Raw genomic sequence first — 26,875 nt, forward strand, 5'->3', positions numbered from 1 at the left:
CATGTACATATATACACATATATTATAAATATAAAAATATAACTGTGTTATAGTTTTGCAAATAAAAATATATTTTCCTAGCATGCTTTTCACAATGTCACTCTTGTAACACTGTTTATTATTTTTTTTTTAGTTGCTGCCACATACTGCTTTTCTGACTGCTGTTTTGTTTTATACAGAGCATGTTCTTCAGCTTAGAGATGCACAATGGTTTCTTGTACCTTCTCTATGACTTTGGCTTCAGCAATGGTCCTGTGCTTCTGGAGGACTCCATGAAGAAGGCTCAGATTAATGATGCTAAATTTCATGAGGTAGAGATGTGGTTACTATCATAACCAGCTATCCCAGAAACTCCGAAGCAGCAATAATTGCTCCCAACACCCATGATGAGGGTCCAGGTGATGATATAGTAGAACAGGTAGAAGAGTAGAGTGCATACAAGTCCCACCACTACTGAGCAGTGGAAAGGGAAGGCTCTCCCTTCCTCTTCATAAATCGATGCTTTTAGACAGATTCTGTGTACTATTGGCCAAGGACAGGACAGTTCACATGGGAGAAAAAGTGTTATTAAGTCAAAATTAAATTATATCAAAGACAGCTCTATATTTCAAATATACAACTCTCCTCAACTAAAATCATATCATTATGTTAACTTGACCACCTGTGCTGGTTTAAAGGTAAACTGGCAGGGGAAATGAACCCAACTCAAAAGAGTGATTATAAGTCAGAATAACAATTTAATAAAATAATACAATAAATACGATTATACAGACAAACAATTGGTTTTAACCCACAAAACCCAAATGTATAACCCAGCACCCTGGGGCATGAACAGAGTGGTGTTCGTTGGGCCCCCTGAGTCCAAAGCAAAAGGAGAGGGAAAAAAACCTGTTGGTGAGAGTGCTGTTGCAGTCTGGTCAATAGTGGTGATTGCAGTCCAGTCGAGAGTGGTGGTTGCAGTCTGGTTGAGAGTGGTGGTTCAGTCCTTCTCTGTTTCCCACGAGTGGTTAAAAAAGTCCCAAGACTCCAAGATTATATATATCCTCAGGTTCAGGAAGGAATGCCCAGTGCCTCCCTCAGAGCAGGGAGTTCCACAATGGGTGTGAGGACAGGAGCATCCTCCTGTCTCGGAGGCCTCTTAACACCCAGTTTATAGCCTGAGAAGTCAGGCTGCTCTGGGCAGACAGTGTAAATGGGCTATTGATAACAGTTTCTGGGAAATGGCATGGAAGGCTATAGAATACACAGTTTTGGGTTACACCCATACAGTGATGAACTGGTCCCAGCTGTTCTAACTAGGACACCACCTTAGTTGCTATGTATTGTAGTACAAAAAATATAGCATTTCCCATTTCATTTGAAAAGATAGTTGATTTGGTAGCATCCTTTTATATATGCACAGTATTTTTTGGACTTTGGCAGATGTAAAATATTTACTTGTATTTGGTTTCCAGGAATTTGGTTTAAGCCAGTGTAACTGTGACTATGCAAATCTCCCTTAGTGAGTTGCTTCTCCTGCCATTTATCTGATGTAAACTCAACTTGATTCCTGACCCCCAACTATAGTTCTATTTATATTAAAGTACAGCACAATTATGCCTTTTATGCTTTCACAACAAAATAAGTTTTTTAAGAAGTATCCCCTAATTTCTTGGATAAATCAAGAAAGCATTCTGAGGTTAATGGAGCTTATCTGTTTGCCGCAGTGCAGAATTTGACAGGAGTACTTTCATGTGGATTTATTCATAAGTGAAATATCCTGAGGATTCAGTCATCAGAGAAATTGTGATCAATCAAAACAAGCTTCCTAGTAGTAATCTTTTACAAACAATTTCTTTGATAAATCGGAGGAGTTTTTCAAACAAAAAGATACAAAGATCCAATCAATTTTGCAAGATCACCATGATGACTTACAAAAGATGACATTTTTAAACACATGCTTTTCTTTTCAGATTTCTATTATCTATCACAATTCTAAGAAGATGATCTTGGTAGTAGACAGGAGACATATAAAAAGTGTGGACAATGAAAGAACAGCAATGCCATTCACAGATATCTACATTGGAGGAGCACCTGCTGAGATCTTGCACTCCAGGTCGGTTTACAACTGGGATTCAATCATTATATTCAAGTGATTACCATATTTAAGTTTTGTTGTATGACCTTTGCTGAAGGGCTAACAATAAAACATTTTCTTTGGCATCAACACCTTATGTAAAACAACCCCTCAGACATTCTTCTGTCTCAGAGCCCTGAAGTACCGAGGATAAGACTTGATCCATTACAGTCAGTTAAATTCTACTGAAACTGGCCTAGTTTTAGTAAGGGTAACAGAAACAGTTGGCTTCTTAAAATAAAAAGGCATTTTCAAAGAACGTGTGATTATATAAAATTGCTATTCCTCCTTACTCTGCAAAAAGTGATCTTTGTAAAATAGCAATGCACTAGCTGCAGGATCAAGACCCTCTAACAACTGCATTTTCAAATCTAAAGATGATCTTTTTCCTCCTAAGCATTTCAGTTCTTATCCATCTCAGGTTCTCTCTAGATCCAAGTCAGCTGGCTCTGTGTAGGCGTGGGAAGAAAAGAAAAAGTCTCATTTTCCCATTGCGCCATTTGACAGAAGCCAAGTTTAGTCTGTGTAGAGTTTTTAACTCTAATTTCCTGCAGTAGGAATCTGCCGGACCCCAGGGTCATGTTCTGAGAGCAGACTGGCTGTTTGGAGAAGAGTATGCTCTTCTGATAGGCAATATTCATTCCTAGGATCAGACAGCAAGGCCTGCATTTTCAGAAGGGCTCCAACTGCTGTTTCAAGTGTCACAACTACTAACAGGAATACCATTTCTCTTTAAAATATCCTCCATGTAATATATATATATATATATATAATACCTTATCTTGAAGCTTTGAAGATAGGGACAAATATAAGGTAAGGAAAAATGATGCCTTTCAATCCCATGGAATTATTTGGACATGTGAACAAAGTGGCTGGCAAGGGAGAAACAGAGTATATAATTTATCTGTCCTTTCAAATAGTTCTTTACAATGGTCTGTCATAAAGGGCTATTAAGAAAACTAGTGGAGTGGAGAGGGGAAAAGCTGCAGTGGATTAGCAAGCACCTGGGAAAGAGAAAGTAGGACATGGTACTAACTCTTCAATTTTCGCAATATAAAAAGTCTACAGTACATGCTCAAAGGATCTCTCTTAGAGTTGGTATTAAATACATTAATGATCTAGGAACAAAGTACAAAAGGATGGTGAAAATTACTTTGGTTAATCAAGCCTAAAGAACACTGAAAAAGCCCAGAAGGACCTAGAAATCTATGCAATTGAGTAGTTCAATGGCAGATAAGACTTGTTCACAAATGTAGGATAGAAGATGAATCACATGAATTATGCCTGCAGTTTCCTGAGCAGACTGTAGTTATTCTTGTACACATCTGGAAGGTACTCTCAAAGCAGGAAAAATAACATCTCAATTAAAAAGTTATATCAGAAAAAAAAAGTAGACATTGTAAAAATATGATCGATTATAATGCTGAAAAATATATACAGAAATTATTTAAGCAGAGCTTCAGCTTTGTCTCTGATATTATACTCAGTTTTCATTCTCATGGCAAAGGTAGACAGCAAAAAATATGGTCCAAATGTGGTGATATCATCCCATTTTCATCAGGAGCATAAGTTAATATTCTACTGATGAGGTACTACTATCTCTCTACTACTGCTATCCACTACTGATATTTATGCTTTCTTTTTCCAGACAGACTTACATTTTACTGACTTTGCTGAGCAACAGCAGGGTGGGAAGCTAGCTTTAGCCTTAGAGGAGAAATTTCATATTCTTTTAAAGCAGTGTCTTTTCATTCACTTCAAATGCACTTTTCTCTGTCAATTGCCTTTTTTCTCCAAATAAATGAATCTAGAAGTACCACTATACATTATTTTTCTTCCACCTCAGTCACTGCGTAAAGCAGAAAGCTAAGGGGACGTGGGAGCATGGGGCACTGAGAACTGTTCAGAAATGAACTCAGAAGCCTTTCTTTAGGTGAAAGCCTATCTTCTGTGGTTCCTGTTGCTAGAACATGTTGTTAGGTTAATGGCATTTAACAGGCAGATTTGTGGCATTCAGTCACATGGTCAGAGTAAAGATTATACAGGTAGACTGATACCCCACACTTTGATCCAAATCTCAGTGAGAATGGCAGAAGCCTTCCTGTTGATTTCGTCTTCCTGCTGGTTTCACTGAGGAGCAAATTGAGCCCCTACAGCACTCCTCCTCTCACCTTATTTCAGACTTGTACAAGTACACCTGCACTACTTCACCTGATGGTCCATTTTTGCCAAAGCAGTAAAAATAAGCATTCTAAGAGCTTGATTCATCTGCCAGGTTTCCAATGTCTACCTTACAAGATAACTCACAGATATCTAGTGCAGAAGCAGATGTCAACAGTATCATAGCACGTGAAGTGAAAAGAATCCCACTGCTAAGGCACACATTGCTTAAAGAACAAAGACTGTTTCCAGGTAGCCAGGTCAAAACTCTGGATTTCACATTCACTCCTTCGGTGTATTTGTTCCCTTGTTATCTCTTGGACTGGTACCCAGTAGATCCCATCTAATTTCCTTGCCCTGTCAAAGACTGTGATTTTACACAAATTACTTCTTCTTACACCTTGAGAATTGTGAGGACAAATTTAATTATATTCACCCTATGCTGTAACGTTGTGATATCTTGTTAAGGTGTGGAGTTGAAAAACTGACAGTAATGAGTAGGAACAGTTGGGATACACTCAACTGCTGTCTACCTCAAATCTGACATAAAAAGGATCCTGGAAGCTCACCTACTGCTCACATTTACAATTATGTAAACCCACAAATCAGCAAGTAGAATTTACTCTTACTTCCCTGACCTCTGTTGACACTTTTTTTAAGAAATAGAGATCCATTTGCTTCCAAAGGCAAGACTAGAGCTTGCTAGTAAAAGCAAGACAGGAAACTAAATCAGAATTTTTCTAAAGTTTTAGAAAAATGGAGATAAAAATCCATTGATTTTCACTTTAAAGGGGTAGAAATACATTTTAAAATAAATCTGTTTTAGTTTTAGTTTATTTCAGTTTATTTCAGCATCCATTTTTATCTTTTTAAAGCTACTCTATATGTATGCCCTCTCTGAACTCTCATGTATTTCTCCCCATAAAATTTGTTAGAACTGGTGCATTATGACTTTTCAAAACATATAATGCGGCTTATTAGTTGTTTTACATAAAGATGCAAGAATTGGGCACTAGTGAAGCAAACGATCAAAGTTTTTCCAAGCCCTTTAGAACATCTTGGCAACAAAAGTCTGTCCAGAAAGGCAAGGGCTATCTAACTGCAGCTTGTTTGGCATTGTTTTCCAGCAGCATTATTTCACATCTGGCAGGAAGTATCGGCTTCAAAGGCTGCATGAAGGGTTTCCAGTTCCAAAAGAAGGATTTCAACTTGTTGGAAGAACCAGGAACACTGGGAATCAGCTATGGGTGCCCAGAGGATTCATTGGTAAGCATGATATCATTTGTGACATAGTAACAAAATTTTGACAATGGATATAGCTGTGAGCTTGAGTTTTACTCCAAACGATGGGAGAACAGTCTTCAACCAGGGAAATGATCATTGACTGGCAGAGGAGGTGTGGGGGGAGGTGTCTGCTAAGTCTGCAGACATACTACCCAATTTTCACCCTGAATTACAGCACAAGGTGTTTCACTTGATATTCTTCTCATATGTGAAATCACAGTGTGAAAGCTAGGCCTGAAATAAATTGTGTACTATATTTTGAAAAGAAATATTGCAATGTAATTTGTTTTTCTTAAAGATACAAGGAGAATTGTCCTCGCATCCTAATACAGATGTATGAAATGGAAAAGACAGCAAAACATTCACCCTTCAAGATCAGCTCCTCCTCTGTGACACACACACACACACTGCAGAGCAATAGCACTGAGAAAATTGCCATTTTGCTTCTGATCCCTTCCATCATAATAATGCAAGGCTGATAAATCTAAACAGTGTTTGGAGTCTTCATCCTGCAGTCATGTCTGTTCAAAGCCATGATACAAACCTGTGAAGAAGATCCCACCACTTGCAGAACTCTTCACACAATCTCACCCTCTGTCAACAAGGAAACTATATGCAATTTGTCCTACCTTGGACCCAGTATTGCTCCTGAGACTCACAGGGTTATAGACCACCATGTCCAACACCTTCCACCCCACCCCAACACTTGGTGCAGCACACAAACTAATACATCACGTGTTGGAATTGTGACTCAGTGCCACACAGCTCGCACAGGGGCATAAGTCCCATTGCTTCCACTCTTCATGCTCACTAACATCAGCAGACTTAGGACGAGGCCAAGATCCCAAGAGACTGAGAATAAATTGCTACACTTTCTTCAGATTTTCCCTGCATGTGATGGAAAGCCTATATAAATTAGGTTAAGACACGGAGGCAAAATGTAAGATTTTCTAGAACTGAACTGGTCATACCTTAAAAAAAAAAAAAAAAAAAAAAAAAGAAGAAATAACCTCATCCTTTTTATTATTGAAATGTTTTCTGATATTTATTTGTAATTTTGTTTTATTTAATACACAGATGTCCCGCAATGCATACTTCAATGGAGAGAGCTTCATTGCATCAAGCCAAAAAGCATCCCTTTTTACTGAATTTGAAGGAGGGTTTAATTTCCGGACATTGCAGCCCAGCGGGCTGTTGTTTTACTATTCTGAGGGAGTGAGTATCTATTTCTTTACAGTTAGTTTTATTTTATACTTGCATTTTTCCCAGGAGAATACTAGGGGAATAATACAATTTTTCACTTCATGCTTTCATAATAGAGAAAGCAGTCTGCAATATAGAAGTATCCATTGGTGACTTCATTTTCACAGTTTGCATTTGATCTACAGATGAAAACTAGCAATTCTTAGACATTATCTTGATGTTGCAAAGAGAAGTGGATCATATGCCTAGAATCACCATTGTTCAATTTGCGCAGTGTATCTTGCTGTGCTCAGCAGCGCTGCAATCCCTATTTGGACCTGTAGGTGCTGCCAATGTACAAATAATACTAAGGCAAAAATAAGGCAAAGGACCTGACATTTGCCTTCCAGAGACAACCACCTAGAAGTAAAGTTTGTTTGAATTAGTGGCATAGTATTTTGAGCATTGCTGACTCGACAGAAATCAGTCAGAAAGCTGCCTATATTCCCAGATGGTAATCAGGCCTCCATGTGTGACAGGGAAAGCTGCACTTGAGAAGAGCTCCTTGCAGCTATGGGAAGCCAGGCTGCTCTAAATACCCCCTCAGAAGTGTGACACAGGCAGAAATACGGACACAAAATGTTGTGTGAGACAAAGCAATCCCAAGATCCTGCAGGCTCAGACTGGCATCTGCAGCAAGCATGAGCTCAGATGACAGAACATTTGCAACCACCCCCAAATGTCTGTTCTGCTATCCTTGCAGAATATCATCAGCAGTGCAGCAGGGAAGGCTGTGTGACACTGATAACACTTCACATTTTGCAGCCTGGAGTATTACCTTAAATTGAAATCAGTAACCGTGTCAGTTATCCACATCGTTTGCATAAATGAGGCCTTACACACACCACTTCAGGTTTTAACTCAAAAGCTCTAATCCTTTGAGGTGCCAAGTGCCCTACTTAATAAACAGAAGTTCAGCTATTTAGCACTTGAGAGAATGAGACAGTATGGTTCCTACCAGTGCACAGTGACAGTGCTTGCTCTAATGGAACTGAGAGTATTCCTGCTAGTGGTACAATGATCCTATATGCCTGACCCAGATAGCAGATCTTATCTCTGAGATAATTTTGAGTGATTGAAAAGGTCTGATCAGGAGGAATTAGGCAAAGAAAAAAATGTCTTGTTCCTATGACAGCAGGAATCTCACAGTAACAGCTGCTCAATACAGTACTGGGTTACCAGAAATGTAAACATCATACATTCGTGCCAGATGGAAGGAGCTCATGTAACAGATACATGAGACATAATGAGCAGCAAAATTCCCAGAATCCAGAAAGAATTTAAATTATAATGATATCATCTCCTGTTTTGCTTCTCAGAGTGTAACTTTTTGCAAATTAAGCAAAAATGGGGAAAACAGCAGGAAGGAAAATAAATACAACAGGAAAATGCAGAGAATTGATAAGTTTTCAGTGTTATACTTGCTTATGAAAATGTTTTTGTCTGTATTTCAGTCAGATGTATTATCCATCTCTATGGACAGAGGTGCTGTTGTTTTAAATGCAAGTGGAACCAAAATTCAGTCATCAGACCGAAATTACAATGATGGAAAAACCCACTTCATCATTACTTCTATCACCCCAGAAAGGTAAAGCTGTCCAGCATCTTTTAGTCCCTACCTTTAGAAAATAAATATTTCTTGTAAAGCACACTATCATTTAATACTCACTTTCAAAGTGACATGTAAGTGGTGCTTTTTTTAAGTGATATTTTTAGCTGACCAATTCGGTGACTGAAAACTTGCCAGCTTGGCCAGTTCCAAGATGATTGGAATTTTTAGTAAAACCGAAAAAATAGTTTTTCTCAAAGCTTAGTCCTTTTTTTGTCATCAGGTAAGAAAGCAGTTTAATATAATTCAAGACAAGCATGAGATTCATTTTTCAGCAGGATTGGTGCTTCTAATTTGTTAAAGCAATTCCCAATTGACTCTGAAGTAATTGAGGCATCTTCACATAAAGCATTCATTTGGGATATATAGAGTGGAACATGTTCAAAATATTTTTAGCACTGACAACCACAAATGTAAGACTAAATACAGCACTAGGGAATAAGTCTCTCTCTGTGCTTCTTAAAAAGCTTGAAAGCATTGGTTTATTAGTATGTTTTACTGTTGTTTTCTATTTTTAAAATTTTCTTAGAAGGTCAAATAATCAAAACAACTTTCTTCAAGAATCTTGTCTATGCAGATGCAAGAAGGTCATTCTTTCTTTTCTAATGGAAGTGGAGGTTTGTATCTATGACTTCTGACATCCAAGAATCATATTTTGAAAAGCTGATGGTGTGAAAAGGTGCCTTGAAATAGCCTTGGGGATTGTCGTGTTTCCCTGAGTGTGCTGAATTTTGACCTTGTCAACCAAAATCTATGTCTGATGCTTTAGTTATACTCAGTTTCTTATTAAAACAATAGAATCCTTCCTGGCTTGTGTAGCAAAATCAGATCAGGCAAAAAGCATTGTATAAGCTCAAAATTCAATGTTCTGTGATGAAAGATAAGGAAAAAGGGATAGAGGCATAAACAAGAAGGATTAGCGTGTGCTTAGATCTTATCTTACAGAAATGGTGGCTCCATCCATTTATCAGCAATTGTTTAGTTTATCCTTCTTCACTGAGTGAACTGTATATTTTTGGACTTCACAATTAACCGCAGGATAATATTAAATCCATGAGTCTCTGTGCACAACTTTGTCAATGGTTTATTGAACTGTTACTTGTTGCACAGCTGAAAGCAAGAAGGTCTTCTCATGACTTTGAGCACTACAATTCAGAGATGTATACACTGAGAGGAGCATTTTGGGTGCGTGTAATATGTTGTCTAACCACTGGCACTGACATTTCCAAAACTAGCCTGCCAAATGTATGCTTTGCCTTTGCAGGTATGAGCTGACTGTTGATGACAAGAAACAAAGCAAGAAGAATCCAGCAAAGGACAGAGCAGGGAAAAGCCCAGACAGCATCAAGAAGTTTTATTTTGGTGGCTCTCCCCTCAGAACGCAGCAAGCCAACTTCACTGGCTGCATAAGCAATGCTTACTTCACTAGGTACGCAAATTCCTCCCGAACACAAGCAGTCATTGCCTAAGAGCTTGAATAGTAGGTCAAGAGAAGTGATTATTGTCACAATAAAAATTCCTGTCTCATTTTGTGAGGCTAGACAATATGTGTGAATAAGTTTCTTACCTTATTTGCCATGGAATCTGCTGGCACAGACCTGCTAGATTAAGATATTGTTAAGGTGGGAATAACTTGATGAAATCAGCTTTCAGTACTGTACCTGCTAATGCTGCTGGTGCAATGTATAATTTGCATAGCTGTAATTTACATTTATGTTATGCAGCTTTCAGCTCTGCCTTTGAAACAAAATTATATTAAAGCAGCTCATAGGAGCTGGGGAAGTTAGGAGTTTGGTCATGTGAAAATGGTCAGAATATGTTGATCTTAACTGCTTTATGAAATGTTCTTATATAGAAGATTTTAAAGTTAATTTGATGCTGCAGATTGATACTCTTTGTTTATGCTAGCATAACAACAGTCAGAGGTAGTATAGGCTGTCCACATTACCCAAAGACTGAGTGGTCAATCTGTATTTTTATCCATGATCCAAGAATGAAAAATACCCATTCAAACATCATTTAAACTACAAATGTACAATTCTGTGACTTTTGTGAAGACAATTCCAACACTTGGGGAAAAAAAAAAAAAAGGTGTTCTTGTCACCTCCTCTTTGAAACAGGTTGGATGAAGAGGTTGAAGTAGAAGATTTCCAAAAGTACTCCGAGAAAGTTCAGATATCTTTGTATGGATGCCCTGTTGAATCTCCTCCAGTAGCTCTTCTCCATAAGAAAGGAAAAAACTCATCAAAAGCCAAAGGAAACCGTAATAAAAAGGTTTGCTGCAAATTGCCCCAGTACCACCCTAGAGTTTTCCAAAATGCCATGATTGGAAATTCTCTAAATCATGGATCCAAAATGCATAAAGACAATTTCACATACATAAAGGGAAGTATCCTGCTCCTTTACATATTCCCATCACTGCAAATGATTGCCCTGACCCAATCTATCTGGCCTACACTTGCATCATTCTCTCTTGCTAGAACTTCTTAAAAAAAGTACTGCAGAAAAAAGCCTTCTTGATTTCTTCTATACTCTAAAAGCAATAAACCTGCTTCTGTTCTCAGCTCCTTCTGTGTGGCTTTTTCTACTGGCTACAATTAGCACACACTATTATAAATGTGAAACAAATGCTTCCTTCGGCATGCAGAATTTTTAGTTCAAGCATGTCCTCTTATGCCTATAGTACAGCTCATACCATCAAAAGCAGAGAGGAAAAGATTTAAGTAGGAAAACTGCAAAAGAATTGAATTGTAATTATGTTAGCTACACATGTATTTTGTTTATCCCTTCTTCTGTCCTAAACCAGCATCTATATTAGATCTGTTCAAGGAAAATTTTACCTGGAAACAGTCCTGGTAAATTTATGTAAGGAAACAATATACTACTTAGATATAAATATACTAGCTTAGATATAAATGATACTGTTGTTTTATTATGTCAATTATGGTTAATAGTTCTTTTTCTGTGAAGGTGGAAAGAGAGAAAGACAAGATTTCACAGCCTTCAACTGGCCTCAAAAAACTCTATCAAGTGAATATGCAAAGGGACCCTCAGTGCCACTTGCCCATGAATCCCAAGGCAACCGAACATGCATATCAGTTTGGAGGAACAGCAAACAGCCGGCAAGAATTTGATCACATACCAAAGGATTTCAGTCAAAGGTAAAGTGACTTTAGAAATGAAAATTAAATATATGGAGCAGAAGAAAGATGTATTTCAAATTTTTTTAAAAGGGACACATTTCTGCTGTTACCCTGGCTTTTTCCTTTATATCTTAGGCCAAATTTTGCATCGAGGATGTTGTTAGGTTATATTAAAAGGTGCTTCAGTTGAGTAAGAGCAATATATAGAATGTTTCCAGTTACATCCCTCTTGTGGAGTCTTCATCTGCATGGTATATTAACAAAATGTGTCTCCTTGCCTATTTATATGAAGCTTTTGAGGATGTTAGTTCTGTATAAGCAATGCACAATCAGTGTCTTTTCCAAGAAGTAATGACAGTGGAGCAGAGGTGGAAAAGAACATGAAAGCTCACCAAAAAATGAAGCAGTTACATGCTGAGTGGACCATGTCAGCAGTTTAATGGTTAGGAATCTACACAGTGCAGTAGGACATAAAGCTATGTCCAATTCAATGGAAATTCAAGTAATAATGAGTCCAGATACTGTTGACATTTCATACTCCCACAGACTATGTCATGCAGTATGTTAAGATCAACGAGGATTTTGGTTTAATAATTTCCATTAAAGACTATAAATTCAACAACACAGCACTTCCTGGAAGCATACCAGACCACTAACTCAGAAGAGTGCTATTTCCTAATTTAAATAAAAAAAACACACTATGCTTATTTTAATTCAATAGTGTTTTACTTAGGGCAGTCCTGATGGTGCCCATATGAAGGAAACCCCAAACTCTAATATCTTCATCCCATCTTCATCCCTACAACACATATTTTCCAACCATTATTAAATCTTCATCTTTGTAATGTGCATTTTAAAAAAAACACATGACTTGTGTGGTTTCAAATCAACTGATATTGGCACGGACCTAAGTGTGTATGGCATGTACACACACATGCAAGTGGCAACGTAGAGACTCTTGAGATAATATGAAGAATGGAAGCTAGGTTAGTTAACTGAGAAGAAGGAGGAGTCAGTTTTGGCACTGTCTACACCAATACAACTTCGACATGTTTTAGACCCAAAGTAATAACAGCAATCACTCAAGAAATTTTCACTGTTGACATTGTCAAACCAACAGTGTATAACTTTCCATGTTGCCATGGACTTCACAAGGAACTTCAAGGAAGGGGAAGCTTAGCACCAAGTCTAGAATAGCATTAAAGATTTGTGAACTATCAAGCCTCTATGCCATCACAGTTAAAAATTCCCCCAACACTGCTGTTCAACAGGAATGGAAATGCAGTGTATATAGTGTCAGGTTTTTGTGGTCTGCATTGAATTTATTCACTCCAGAGATTTTAATTTTTTAAAACAAGTTCCTTGCAAGGCAGCTTCTTCTTCAACTTTGACTTCTACTCCAACAACCAGCACCGAATGTTTCTCAGAAACACTAGTTCCATAAAGGAGATATATATTGTTCTGGATGAAAGGAAAATCTCAGTCTTCCTCTGCTTGATGTTTGTTTTAAGTCAAGTATATCTACTTTATTTTTAATATTGGGTTTTTTTGTGCCAGAGCTCAGTTCTCTATCAGTCTGAAAACTCACTCATCTCATGGAATGATTTTCTACGTTTCGGATCAAAAAGAGACCAACTTCATGGCCCTTTTCGTTGCTCATGGCCGACTCATTTTTATGTTTAATGCTGGTCATCAGAAGATAAGGATTAAGAGCCAAGAGAAATACAATGATGGTCTGTGGCACGATGTAAGTAAAAGAAATCAATCATTATGATGGCACATCCTATCAAGGCTGCAGTAAAGACACTGCTAATGTGACAGCTCAGGGAGTTTGCATTCATGTATTCATAAACACACCTATATGTTGAGAAACTTCCACCAATATTTTTAAATCTTCCACATTGCATTTTATCAAGTCACTAATTAAGGGCAGGAAAGTGAGTCAGTTATAAAAATCCAGCAAATCCCAACACTAACAGCTGAATAGAAGTGATAGAAACAAGCAGAACAGTAAGGCAATTAAGAGTTAAGTGAGCTAGGAAAGAAATAACTATGATAATTTTGTTCAGCAAATGTCTTTGAAATGCCTACAAGCACAGCTGTCTTGGGCTCCCTCTGTGGTCTATGAAAATAAAAAAACAATTTTAGGAGTCAGGGTGAATTTCCCTCTGTAGGTATCTCTCTTCACACTAACTACCGAGGAAGTCTACAGTTACTAAGCTACTGACTTGGGCATTTAAGTGTTTAAAGCCAGTTGGATGAATCCAGACCATAAAGCTAGTAAAGACTGTGAAAATGCCAACAGTGATAGGTAGCAACAAATCATGTATGCGGATATATGATGATTAGATCTCAGTAGACCTTGTCACACCTTGATTATCTCTGCCTTCTACATCAAAACGTAAGAAAGTCAGCAGTTTTACTATCTAGCTTTCACATGAATGTGAAAAAAGAGGGTTGCCCAGCAAAGAATACTGGCAGTTAACAAAATGGGCTGGTAGAGTATCACTCACAAGCTTTTCTTCTCAAACATCTTATCTTCTCCCACTGCACAGGAGTGGGAGACTCCCCTTAACAAAGGAAAGTAATCTTCCACACTTTTTTTCTTCCCTTCTTAGGTGATATTTACTAGAGGCAAAAATATTGGTCACTTGATAATTGATGGTCTCCGAGTACTGGAAGAACCTTTTGGCGGCAATACTAATGCTTGGCAAGTCACTGCACCACTCTATATTGGAGGTGTAGCTCCCGGAAAAGCCGTAAAAAATATCCAGGTAAAGCAGACACCTGTTAAATCAGCCCATACCTCTATGTACAGCTAATACAAAAGCTGACTGTAGGGATGGGTTCAGCCAAAAGCAGATTAAGATCTGAATCCTCGGCACACTGTGGAGCAAACACCTCAGTTCAAGTCTATAGCAAAGCTCCCACATGACTGGGCTGGTGGTAGCTCGTCTAGGCTTCCACAGACTTGCAGCAGCAGCAACTGAAAAGCCAGTGGTTCACAAGGAACAGAAAAATCTTAGTAACATCCAAGCTGAGATGACACAGGTAAAGTTACACAAGATCAATTTCACCCTGAAGTCTGACATGTAGGATGGGTTTCAAAGAGATCTGAATTTTCTTTTAGTATCTCTGTTTTAAGACAGTACCTAGAAGTCAGGATTCTGTTCTACAGCTTGGTACTGAAGTATATGGAAAGGACTGTTAAAGCAAAAATGAACATAACAAAGTCTCATTCAAGGTCATCTTTAGAATTTTAATTAAGAACAGTTTCCAGAGAAGAGAAGCAGGAAAAGTGCTTTTTGTAGCCTCTCATGTCTCTCTTGCCTTCAAGGTAATTCCAGGTTGTGTTGTTTCTCAAAGAGTCCTTACTGAACTGTGAGAAACAAAACACAACTAGAGCAGGGCGATGTTATACATACCTCACAGCATCAAGGCAAGATAGGGGTCTGCTTTTTCAGTCTGCTTTTCCTATCTTGTTAGGAATGTTAAAGCAAAAATGAACATAACAAAGTTTACTTCAAGGTAATCTTCAGTGTTATGAGCCTGACAAGGGAAATTATTGTAGAATAATGTGGCTAAGACAAGTACACCAGTAAATGGTCACTCCTAACGTTTTTTAATTAATAAAACAACACGTAATTAAAATGAGCCAGACAATCACAGCCTTACAGCCTTAGCTTATAAACAAGTAAAAATAAGGACAGGAGAATTTATTTCCTTCCACAAGCAGTTTATCTACTAATCATGCTTTTTTTACCCCTCAGATTAATTCTGTCTACAGTTTCAGTGGCTGTCTCAGCAACTTACAGCTCAATGGAAGATCAATTACTTCAGCTTCGCAGACATTTAGTGTAACGCCTTGCTTTGAAGGCCCATCAGAAGCAGGAACATACTTTTCATCAGAAGGAGGATATGTCGTCCTTGGTAATACATTTCTAAACAAATGTATCCTATAATGAGATTGTGCTTCAGAATGGCATATTTCACTAAAGGATATAGTAATTTTTGAGGCTGTGAGCTGTAAGGATACAGATCATTATTGTGGTAAGCAGCTGATGTTGACAGGTCCCAATGTCACTGTGAAACTTAACATAAACACATCTGTGTGTATGTATTTAAATAATTAGAATAATTTCACAAGGGAACTGGTTATAATATGGTAAAAATTAACGTAGAAGTCAATGTTGCTAAGACAAGTACACCAGCAAATGGGCACCCCTTAAGTTTTTTAATTAATAAAACAACATGTAATTAAAAAGTCCTACAGAAATGCTTTCTGCATGTTTAATGCAGAACAGCATGAAAGAACACATGTTTTTGTCATTTAGTCCTGCTGTGTTTCAGGAAGTGTTTTATTAAGGGTGATTTGGTCACATAGGCTCTGATCTGAACAAGAAAGAAAACTGCATAACCCAATTCATTGGCAACACCGAGAATCAGACAGTATTTCTCATTTGCTCCCTGGCCTGCCACCAGATTGAAAAAGGGAGTTTCTCCTTCTGAATCATCAAAGCTCAAGTGGATTCCCACTCACTCAATAATGACTGCTGAATGTCTAGCAAATTGCACAGTAAGAAACTGCCAAAAAATACAGATCATTTACTTCCTGTTGTCCATTTCATTGCTGAGAAATTTTTAAACAAAATACAGTTTTTAAATAATGAGAAAAAATAAATAAACCTTCATTAGTATTCCAAGTAAACACAATCAAAACAAAACTTGAAATGGGTCATTGACAGGCTATCTAAAGTTTCAATAGTTTTAAGGACAAATAAATTCTACTCTGGGTTTGATTTTCTGTTTTGACTTTGAATAAATGCCCAATTTCATCACTAACTCAGCACAAAAACAGTGTTATTCTTTTTACCTCACAGATGAATCCTTCAGTTTAGGCCTGAAATTTGAAGTTGTTTTTGAAATACGTCCCCGAAGCAGCTCAGGAATTCTACTGCATGGTCACAGTGTGAATGGAGAGTACTTGAATATGCACATGAGAAATGGACAGGTATAAGGAAGGTCATATTTCCTCCACTGCTTTGACTGATTTCTCTTCCACCTATTTGGGCTTTGCTACATGCAATTCTGTCTTACAAATTTGCCATTAATTGATTCTTATTTTTCTCCTAAATATGATAACTGCTTAGATTAGGCAATCCAGACTTTTATTTTAAAATACAAAAGATAACACCTAAGACAAGATCAGATCACTTTACTGGCACAAACTATAAATATTTCATGAGCAGTTGAAAAGAAGCAAAAGCACTGACTCTTTGGTGCTGTTCTTTCACCTACACATTAAAAATGTCGCAAGTAAGGTAACTGCTGATGAATTTTAATTTCTTGTTTGTTAAAAGAGAAGTCTGAGTTGCACTCAGTCTCTTCTTCCTTTAACATATATGTGTGTGATGGGGAGAGAAATGCAACACCTGAGGAACCATGCTGTCACCTCTCTTACAAGAGCAGGAACCTACAGCAGAGTGACTGAGTGGACAGCTGAACATGGTGAAAGCAGGTGTCTAATATAGGTGACTAAGTGAGCTATTATTCAGAGAACCTATTTTTCTATATTGGTTATCAATAGAACAATGGGTCTTTCAGTTAGGCACCTAACTTTTGACAGCTAACTAGGTAAGATAAAGGTTATCCTTACCCATGTAGCTAGCTCTTGGTGAACCAACAAAGAAACTGTAAAAGTACACTGCATTGCTGCGTATCATGCCACACTTAAAGGCTGAATCTGTATACAACTGGTCCAGTCTAGTACTTCTTATGTAAAGTTCTAACTGGAGGTCTGGATGTCTAGAAACTTGTTTGGTTTTCCCAGCTGTATCAGTTGGTCTAACAAAAGATGCTGTCTCACTTACTGCTTCAAACCTCACCTCCTGTACAATGCATATGCAATTCATAAACAAAATTCACTGTGAAAAAGCAGCTTGTCCCTGCTTGTCACTGCAGCAGTCCAGTACATTCTTAGTAACCATTTGTATTTCTTTAGCATTAACTATCTGTTCCCTTTGAATGCATTATGAAAGACTTGCTTTGTGAAAACAGTTTTGCTGGACAAATAAGATCAGCAATTTTAATTCATTTTTTAAACGTACACATCTCTATCAGTACAGCTTGTCTGGGTGATTTATTAAGGAGTCACTTTCCCTCATGAGTCTTTGCTTGCTTTAATCGATATGTTTTGTTCAAGGGTGGATAAAAGAGAACATGAGGATCATTTCAATTGTGTTTGCTGGTGCCCCTCTGCAAAAAAAAAATATTTAAAATTTCTTAGTTACAACTATATCAGAGACCCTCTAGAATTAAATAGAAGTTCTTTCCTTGAGAGAGACTATTTACAAGGGCCTGTAGTGGCAGGGCAAGTGGGAATGGCTTCAAACTGAAAGAGAGCAGGTTTAGATTAGATATGAGGAAGAAATTTTTTACTGTGAGGTTGATGAGGCACTGGAACAGGTTGCCCAGTGAAATTGTGGATGCCCCATCCCTGCAAGTGTTCAAGGACAGGTTGGATAGGGCTACAAGCAACCTGATCCAGTGGAAGATGTCCCTGCCCATGGCAGGGGGGTTGGAACTAGATGACCTTTAAGGTTCCTTTCAATTCAAATCATTCTATGATTCTGCTATTTTCAGTCAATACCATGTCAGCATGATCAGGGGCAACTTCGATGTTTGAAAAGCCTGAGTGGCTGAACTCAGTCTGGAGTTCTCGCTGGGAATCTCATGTCCCTCAATAGGGGCACAACACTGCTCTGCTGCTGCTGTAACATTTCCAGGCAGAAAGATACTAATCCATTATCTAAAGCAGAGGTGCAAAATTCAGAATTAGGTTCACTTTCTAGCTCTGCCAGAGATTTATCGGTAAACTTGAAAAAGTAACTTAAAAGTCATTCTGAAATTCACTACCTATTCCTTTCTCACATCTTTTCTGTTTGTTTATACTTGGGTTTTTCATTACTGTTTTCCTTATTAAGTGGCTAGAAAGATGTCAAAACATCATCTGATGTTTCTAAACAATAATTTACCATACAGGAAATTATAGAGTAGAGGTACTAGAAAATGAGTGAAATTAGCTGTTATTTTTAAATCTTTTTTTTGAACTCTTCCTTGAGTTAAATTAGAAATGTCTCAGAACTATTGTATCTGAACAATAATTAAAAACAAAACCACACAAAACAAAACAAAACAAACAAACAAAAAAACCCCCACCTAAATTGTGGATTAAAAAAGGTACTTTATTTTGAAGAATTTAATGAAATCATGTTTTCCTTTCTCTTGGATACTTGACATATTTTGAGTGAGGAATACATCATTATTATAACTGAAGTTAAAAAGAGCAAAGGAGGGTGTTTACAGTGACAATTACATTATTTTCCCCAGGTTACAGTGAAATTGAATAATGGAATCAGGGATTTTTCAACTTCAGTAACACTGAAACAGAGTCTCTGTGATGGCAGGTGGCATCGAATTGCAGGTCAGTAAAATGCAATCATCCCCTTCTGTCATAAAAAACTCGTGCTACTTCTTATTGATCCCTGTTCCTTCTCCTTTCAGTTATTAGAGATGCTAATGTGGTGCAGCTGGATGTAGACTCTGAAGTCAACCATGTGGTAGGGCCACTAAATCCAAAGGCAATTGACCACAGGGAGCCAGTGTTTATTGGAGGTGTACCAGGTACGTTTTTCACAGCTTTGTGGTATGTTGTTCTCAGATTTCAACACTGTTTCCAGAGAAAGCATACTTAGTTTTCGTGTCAAAAAATAACAAAACATGTGAACAACTTGGTAAAATTCAAAGGCACAAGAGCAGATCAGAAATGTTCTGTCTCAAGTTCTCAAAGAAAAGAGAGTGCTGCTGCATTGAAATCAAAACATTCACAGCTGCTGGAGGGTCAGTAAGGACTAAGTAGAGAAGTCAGCCAGATACAAAAAAAATCCTTCTTTTTCTATTTTACCTTCCACTATGGGTTTACTGTTCTTTTAAGAAACAATTTATTTATTTATGGGATTGGAAACTCGCTGTCACTGTCACTGGAGTCTCAAGGTTTAGTTGCTGGTAGGCTTCTTTCCTTATCTTCAAGCAATGGCATCTTTGAAAACAAGACAAAACAAGGAGATTCTTTTTCTGACTAGTTGTTTCTATTGCACAGATGTCTGCTCATGTGTATTTGTGACTCACAGACCATCTGTGTAGCGTGGGCCAAGATTACTACATTTACTTCCCTTATTCAACAGACAGAGCTACTCTGTTGGGGTTCATATACAAACTGTAATCAACACTACGTGATTCAATTTTTAAGTCAACTCCTGTACATTTCTCATTGAAAACATGCAGCATTATTTCTCTGTGCCTTGCATGTCAATCATGAACAGCTCTAACTACAAAATTCATTATATTGCTTATCTTGGATTAGTGGCTGGAGTGTGTGGTGTTCACACCCATTCCACACTGCCAGGAGGTAAAATGAGCCTAAGAGGAATAATAAAACCTATGCACAGATGCCTCTTCATCTTTAAATCCAAACTGGAATTTTATTAGGACAGAACTCTTCCCAGAGAGGTAGTATAAAGGGGTAATTGCAAATGCTGTTCTGCTTCATAACGTAGCCTTCTATTTCTACATTAATTATAGAATACTAAGGTAATGCCATTCATTGGCTCTATAACACTATTATCACCCTGGCACAGAAAAATCTTACATAGAACTTCACAAAACCAAACAAGATATAATACTAAATAATACCATGCAAATCCCCAAATCTTTGTTTGCGAAGCCTAGCCATGATGATGTGATGATGATGACCATGCAAATACAGCAAATTAGATGCAAACTAACAAATCAGACACAGTAATGTAATATATAATCACAAAAACAGACAAGGGGATTCATCTATTCTTACTTAAAAGAAAATGCAGTTGTCAAAAAATGCAATTTTTCTCTCTGCTGACAATGTGGTATCAAGGCTTTACATAACTGTAGATAACTAACCATACTTACTCTAATGACCTCTACACTGGCAGTAAGCCAGGTGTTTTAAAAGACTCACTGAAGATTCAGCAGAGCTGCAGTTAGTTGCAAATTTAAAAGATTCTGCCACCGAACTGATGATTTTGGTCATCGCGAGCTCTAAATTTTTATTTATTTAATTTTTTTATATGCTTCTTTCAGAGTCTCTGCTAACAACGAGCCTGACTACACGCAATTCCTTCATTGGCTGCATTCGTAACTTCATGATTGATGAAAAGCCAGTGAGTTTTAGTAAAGCAGCTTTGGTTAGTGGTGCTGTAAGCATTAATACCTGTCCAGCAGCCTGATAGCGCACTGCATTGATCCTGTAAAGTTCCTTAGACCACAGAAAGAAAAATAGAACAAAAGTAACCATGTTCAGCAAGAGAAGAAGAATGAAAATATCACAACTACATCTACAGAAAGCAGCATGCTTAAGGGTCACGTCTAATATTTACATGCAAAGAAAAATCACTGAAGAATAAAGGGCTGTTGCTTCTGCACTTCTCTTACTATACCACAAGAGTGAGCTTTACCATTTCTTATAGTGTATGTGTGGCCAGTCTGTTACATGAAAATGTGGGATTATAAAAGAAATTAAAATTATATTAAATATGTTAATTTCAAGATAGATCTCTACATCATTTCACTCCATACTTTAGTCACCCTTTGTTTCACAGGAAAGCATCTGCTAATGCTCTTTAAAGAATAAAGCCAGATAATAGATTTACATCACAAATAACTGTTAAAAGATTTTACTGTATATTTTTAATTTTACATTCCTCAAATAAAATGGGGGGCAGAGAGTATACTAATTATGTAAGCTTACAAACAATGAAAAATTAAAATTTTTATTCCACTTCTAGACTTCATGGATATGTTCTAGCACAGAGTAAAGACAGGATGTATATCTTTTAACACAGATGCTTTACATATTTGATCATTTACATAAACTGGGCAGTTTTAGAATAATACTTGCCTTACATAGAAAGGGAGAGGCAAAATTCCAAATTCCAAGTTTTTTCTCCGAATTTTTAAATGCACTTACATAGAAACATAGCACTAAATTCACAGTCTCGTGATTTCATTTGCAGTGATGTAACACAAGTAAACATGAAGCGTAGAAAGTAGAATCATGGTCCAATTTCAGTTGACTCTCTTATTACAAATTCATCACTTCCTTGTAAGACTGCTGCAGGACTTTAGTTTATAGCAGTAATACTCAAAGAACATGTTCCTCTGGAAGATATGATGCTGCAGAGGAACTGGGAGTGAAACAGGAAGATGTAAACAGAAGGCAAAGGGCTGCAAATCTGAGCTATGTTATAACCATAGAAGGTAGATGGAAGTTTTAGGGTTTAACTCACAGTAGGCTTGAACACAAGTCACTTGCAAAACTTTGTCTCTTCAGTGATCACATAAAGGCATTAAAGCCATTTAGGTTTCTTTTCTCTAAGAATAAAGTACTGTTGACAGAAAGTTTTACGAATGTTGGGAAAATTATTGTTGGAACCAACTCAAAAGATGATCAGCTGCAAAGCAGAAAGTATGAAAGGCGAAAATAAAGGACAACAGCCTAGAGACTGAAAATTGATTGGGAATTCATCTGGAAAACACACAAGTGACAACTGGAATCCAAAGATCTTGAATCTATGGCTGGAGGAACCACCAGAATAAGACACATGTGTAAGCAGCTTCCCTACTACTTTACCCCTGGTGGGGAAAGGGTTTTGACAGATTGCAGTGGGCTTGGCTTACTTTGGATAAAGAACTGCAAGCTCTGGATACACTGGCACAGGAACTCTCCAGCAGCTGGGACCCCATCACTGACTCTCCATTTGTCTTTAGAGTCTAGTGTTGGGTGGTAGGTGGATGAGAGAAGACAGCATGGCTCCAGCAGCCACTGCCTCTCCTTTCATCAGCCTTGTCAGCTCTGCTCTTTCTTTCAGTCCCCATGCCTGTTCCACCTGCCTTCTCCTGAACATGTCTCCACTTCCCTTCCCTGGAACTCTCAGGCAATGTGCTTTAGGACTGATTTCCTTTCCAACTCCTTATGGAGGCCCCGTACTTCTGGCAGTGGTATATAGACTCCTCCTTTCATCACTCCATAGCCCACTGTTTATAAGCAAGCAGTTAAGAGTATACCTTTGCAGCCTCTCTGAATCCAGCATGGGTCTCTCCTGAATTCAGTTGCCTTCAAATGCCATCTTTGTCTCAGATACCAAAACCACTGTGCCCACTCAACTCTTTTCTGCTTCTGGCAGATTCAGAACAGAAAATATTTAGGGCTTTTGTTTTGGGAATTTGTGTTGAGGGGGAAAGTCCTCAGATCAGTGTGCTGGATTCCCAGTGGGTAGCAGAGGCCATGCATGATGTCATCGCAGTGTAGCTGGGAGCAGGGGTAAAAAAAAGGAAGTCTCCCTCCTTCCAGTGCTAATGAGTTGTTAGATTGGCTCAATCAAGCTCAGGACACCACAACCTGAGCTAAGCTTCCTCAGGCCCTACTCTCCATGACCCTATTGCTGGAGAGAAAAGAACAGCAGATTCCCTGCTCTGATAGGTTTGTTACAAGGATTACGGAAATTCCTTTTGAGGTTGCCTGCAGCTGCTAAGCAGAGATAGCCAGGAATAGCATATGCCTGTGCCCCCTAAGAGCATCACAGTTTAGTGAATGTTGGTATTAAGTGGAGCATTGTATGTTAAATGGTACTCACATACTCTGAATGCTTTTCTGTCTTATACCTACTTCAAACCAAAGCATATTTTCTCATATCCACATCCAATAAACAATATTTCTCTTAGCCATATTTGCTGCAATGTGATTTGGTTTTGTTCTGTGAACCTGATTAATCAGTCCTTTGCATACTTTATATATGGAAAACTAAAAATACACTAAAACAGTATATGTTAATAAAAACCACATTAAAATTCATAAACTGCTACCATTCAATTTACTTCTCTTTACTATATCATCAGCTAATCAAACATAGCAGTATTCATGGAGGATATCTTCCTCAATTTTTCTTTCTAGGCCTCAGAGATGTAGGTTTTCCCTGTGCAGAAAAGGGTTTCCAAAGAAAAATACTATAAACCAGAGGATACTTGCAGACTCAGGAGAGAGCAGAAAATAATACAAATTTCCCTGCCCCCAACATCCACATAGACCTTGAAATTACCATTTCATATGCACCAAAGAAAGTCTGTATGTGATGCATTATATTACATACACCTCCACATTCATTTCAAAGCTGCTGGTGTTTAAGAGAAGGTGACTGCCTAAGGAGAAATCTTCCCAGAATTCAATTTGTCTTCTGTATCTATCTTAAAAATTTTAGCTTCAAAGTACAAAACCCTTAATCTCCAAAGATTTGGGAAAAACCTTCACATTCTGAGCTACATTGTCAGATTATCCATTTGCATTTTCAATATGAGTATAACTATCTCAATTCTGCAGAAAACTTACCAAAAAAAAGAGCACTGACCTTAAGAAATGATAACTTTTCTCTGCCACCTTCAACATTTTAATAAGTGTTGTTGCAGCCTTTATCTAAATCAGGGCACTGTTATTATATCATGGAATATTTTGAAACTGGGCCTTTGCATGTATATATAAGAAAGAATCCAATTTCAAAATGAAATACTCTTCAAACTGCTTCAAAATAAAGTATTTAAATAGGATCTCTGGCCCCTCCATCTCTTATATCTGAGATCCCCCCTCTCTTCAAGGATCAAGAGTATGGACAACAGCCTAGACAGGAAAATTAAAGATGGAATGTTACAAGCCTTACAGTAATTCCCCAAAAGCCAGACATTTTAAGTTAAAAAAAAAATAACCAGAAAAAAAAAAAACAACCCCCCATAAACAGAAAAACAAAACTACAAACCTTCATATGTGAACTAAGACCTGATATAAATCAAGGGATAGCATTAGTTCGAATTCCAGTGTATTCTCCCTACAGCAGCATGTGGCCTAAATAGTCAAATGACTGTTATTAAAAAGATGCTGAAAGCATAGCACACATATTTAACTTGTTATGCATTATTGGCTGTTGTTACAGTTGGTATTTAAGGGTTATTTGCAGATTCATTGTGGTCCATGGCAACTCATTTCCTCTCAATAAAATAGTAGGTTATTCATACAATTATTCAATCTGTGTTCCAAGGCTGTGGAACACCATTCCCATATAACACCTTCAACACAAAGTTACTGAGAAATTTGGGTAAGAAACACACGTTAACATAAGTCTGTTGATTAAATGATTAACATAGACAAAAAGTCTCTGATGGGACCTGTATAGATTCGTGCATTTATAACATGGTAGATGAAGTAGGGCTTCATCTACAACAAAACAGAAAGTCAGTGTGTGATGATTTCTTTTGTATAGTTGAGCTGACTGTTTCATTAAACCTCTGGGCATATTCATCAAGCCAACCTGGCTATTAAGCATCAGCTTCCTGGAAGCTAAAAAATATTCCCATATGAATATGAATCTCAATTGCATCTCTGATTTAGTGTTTCCAAGCTCAGTGAGAATAATCACTTAACATTTGCCAGCACTGACCTCTTAATAGCATACTGGAAGTCAAAGCACAGTGTCTTTCTGCAATCTCATATTCAACAGAGTGAAATGAATCCCATTAAGCTGAATCTTGATGGGACATAGAACACAAAACCTACAACTAACTGAAAGAACAAGTAGAAACTGTAGCTAATTACACAAGAAGAAAGCAAGCCAGATACATTATTATTAAGAGATTCCGCAGACTTTAAATTAAACTTCAGAATGCTTATAAGCGATGTTGTACTGCTTTTAGCCTAAGTAAGACCAAAAAGGCATGTGAAGGGAGACTTTAAGGACATGATAGTAGGCAAGAAGTATAGAAACAGTTTGACATTGAATAGCTAGAACAGTTCAGATAATCACAGGGAACAAAATTAAGCTATAAGTTACATCTAGAGTGTCCAGAGAGAAATTATCACCTGCTTTCCTTCTTAATATTCATGTAGTTTTAAATTGTTTATTAGTTTATAAAAGAAGTGTTTGAGACAGTATTACTCTTTTCATGCTAAACATGCCTATAACACTAAAGTTATTGGTCCTTTACAACTTCATACATGACACTTGAGTAACCTTGGGCCACTCAGTACTTTTTCTTAAGAATAATACTAATTTCCAATAGATAGATTCTTCTCTTTCAATTAAGTTTTAAAAAACTAGTGTATATCTATTTCTTGTATACAATACATTATTAGATTGTATTGTACAATATTTTATTTGCTGCAGTATGTACCTAATCTTTCCAAGAAGGTTTTTCAAAATAGTCTTTTGCTATAACTTTAGTTTCCTGTGGACCTATAATTAATCTCTACAGGATCTAGGTCATGTCCAGGAGCAAATAAAGGATTAGGAATTTCATTTAGCAAATTTTTGTTTGCACACCAGCACTAGAAATAATATATTTGGGAAAAGACTATTTTGTTGGATAGTTTTAGCCATAAAACCTAATGAACTGAGTTGCATGGAAGTGCTTTTGTTCTCCCACAGGAAGCAGAAATGCCATCTGTGTCACAAGACAGCTTTCTGCAAGCGACTGCTTTGCTTATCGCACATTCTTTACCAGTTTAGTGGTGGATTTGGCAGTGAAGTGATGGATTAACAGTTCGACTTCATGATCTTAAAGGTCTTTTCCAACCTAAACGGTTCTATGCTTTTGCAGCTTAGCTGTTCTAGACCAGTCTTGCTGTGCTGAGACAATAGCATCTCTACATTGTTCATTCTTTCCTTTTTTTATTCCTGAAGTTAAACACATGGGCAATAGCACCTCCCAGGTGCACTGTGGAAAATTATATGCACAAGAAATACGAAACTGAGCTTAAAGAAAAACATAACGTGCGAGCCTGGTGGGAAGGTACATTACGACAGCATTTCTGAATGACCACTTTTTCACTTAATTTTTAATTTGTATTTTCATACCGTTTGGCACATTTCACACCATATTCCTGAACTATGAATTTGGGGAAAATAAAATGCTTCTTATCGCACCACTTTCAGCCATAAAAGGTAATGAACTGTACTGTATGGAAATATTTCCAACTCGGGATATTCTGTGATTCGATTACTTGTTTTCCCACACAAGGACTTCACTTTAGGTCTTTGCTGAGTCTCCTGTGTCTGAGACCCTGCAGCTCCTCACAGGTTCACCGTCACTACAGGGGGTCAGCTCACCACCTTCACAATTCCCCGATCCCCTCACACCCCCCGGCGGTCCCTAATGGGATGTTCCACTCGGGGCGGGCGCCCGCAG

General features: G+C 37.7%; 1 protein-coding gene across 3 annotated transcripts in view; it reads left to right on the forward strand.

Annotated features, from left to right (window-relative positions):
• LAMA4 (laminin subunit alpha 4) overlaps positions 1-23,376 on the forward strand; it is a 104,101-nt gene extending 80,725 nt beyond the window's left edge. For 2 of the 3 annotated variants that reach the window (XM_064649733.1, XM_064649735.1), the window contains 15 exons: positions 180-311; positions 1,953-2,095; positions 5,404-5,542; positions 6,638-6,775; positions 8,257-8,390; positions 9,676-9,840; positions 10,532-10,685; positions 11,382-11,572; positions 13,112-13,301; positions 14,173-14,328; positions 15,325-15,484; positions 16,435-16,565; positions 18,944-19,037; positions 19,118-19,237; positions 20,732-23,376. In XM_064649733.1, coding sequence (XP_064505803.1) covers positions 180-311; positions 1,953-2,095; positions 5,404-5,542; positions 6,638-6,775; positions 8,257-8,390; positions 9,676-9,840; positions 10,532-10,685; positions 11,382-11,572; positions 13,112-13,301; positions 14,173-14,328; positions 15,325-15,484; positions 16,435-16,565; positions 18,944-19,037; positions 19,118-19,237; positions 20,732-20,877 — 2,193 coding nt within the window. In that variant the 3' untranslated portion in view covers positions 20,878-23,376. The remainder of the gene's footprint in view (positions 1-179; positions 312-1,952; positions 2,096-5,403; positions 5,543-6,637; positions 6,776-8,256; positions 8,391-9,675; positions 9,841-10,531; positions 10,686-11,381; positions 11,573-13,111; positions 13,302-14,172; positions 14,329-15,324; positions 15,485-16,434; positions 16,566-18,943; positions 19,038-19,117; positions 19,238-20,731) is intronic. The other variant, XM_064649734.1, reaches the window with a different exon arrangement.
• The last annotated feature ends 3,499 nt before the right edge of the window (positions 23,377-26,875 follow it).

This window comes from Pseudopipra pipra, chromosome 3 (assembly GCF_036250125.1).
Source record: "Pseudopipra pipra isolate bDixPip1 chromosome 3, bDixPip1.hap1, whole genome shotgun sequence".
NCBI lineage: Eukaryota > Metazoa > Chordata > Aves > Passeriformes > Pipridae > Pseudopipra > Pseudopipra pipra.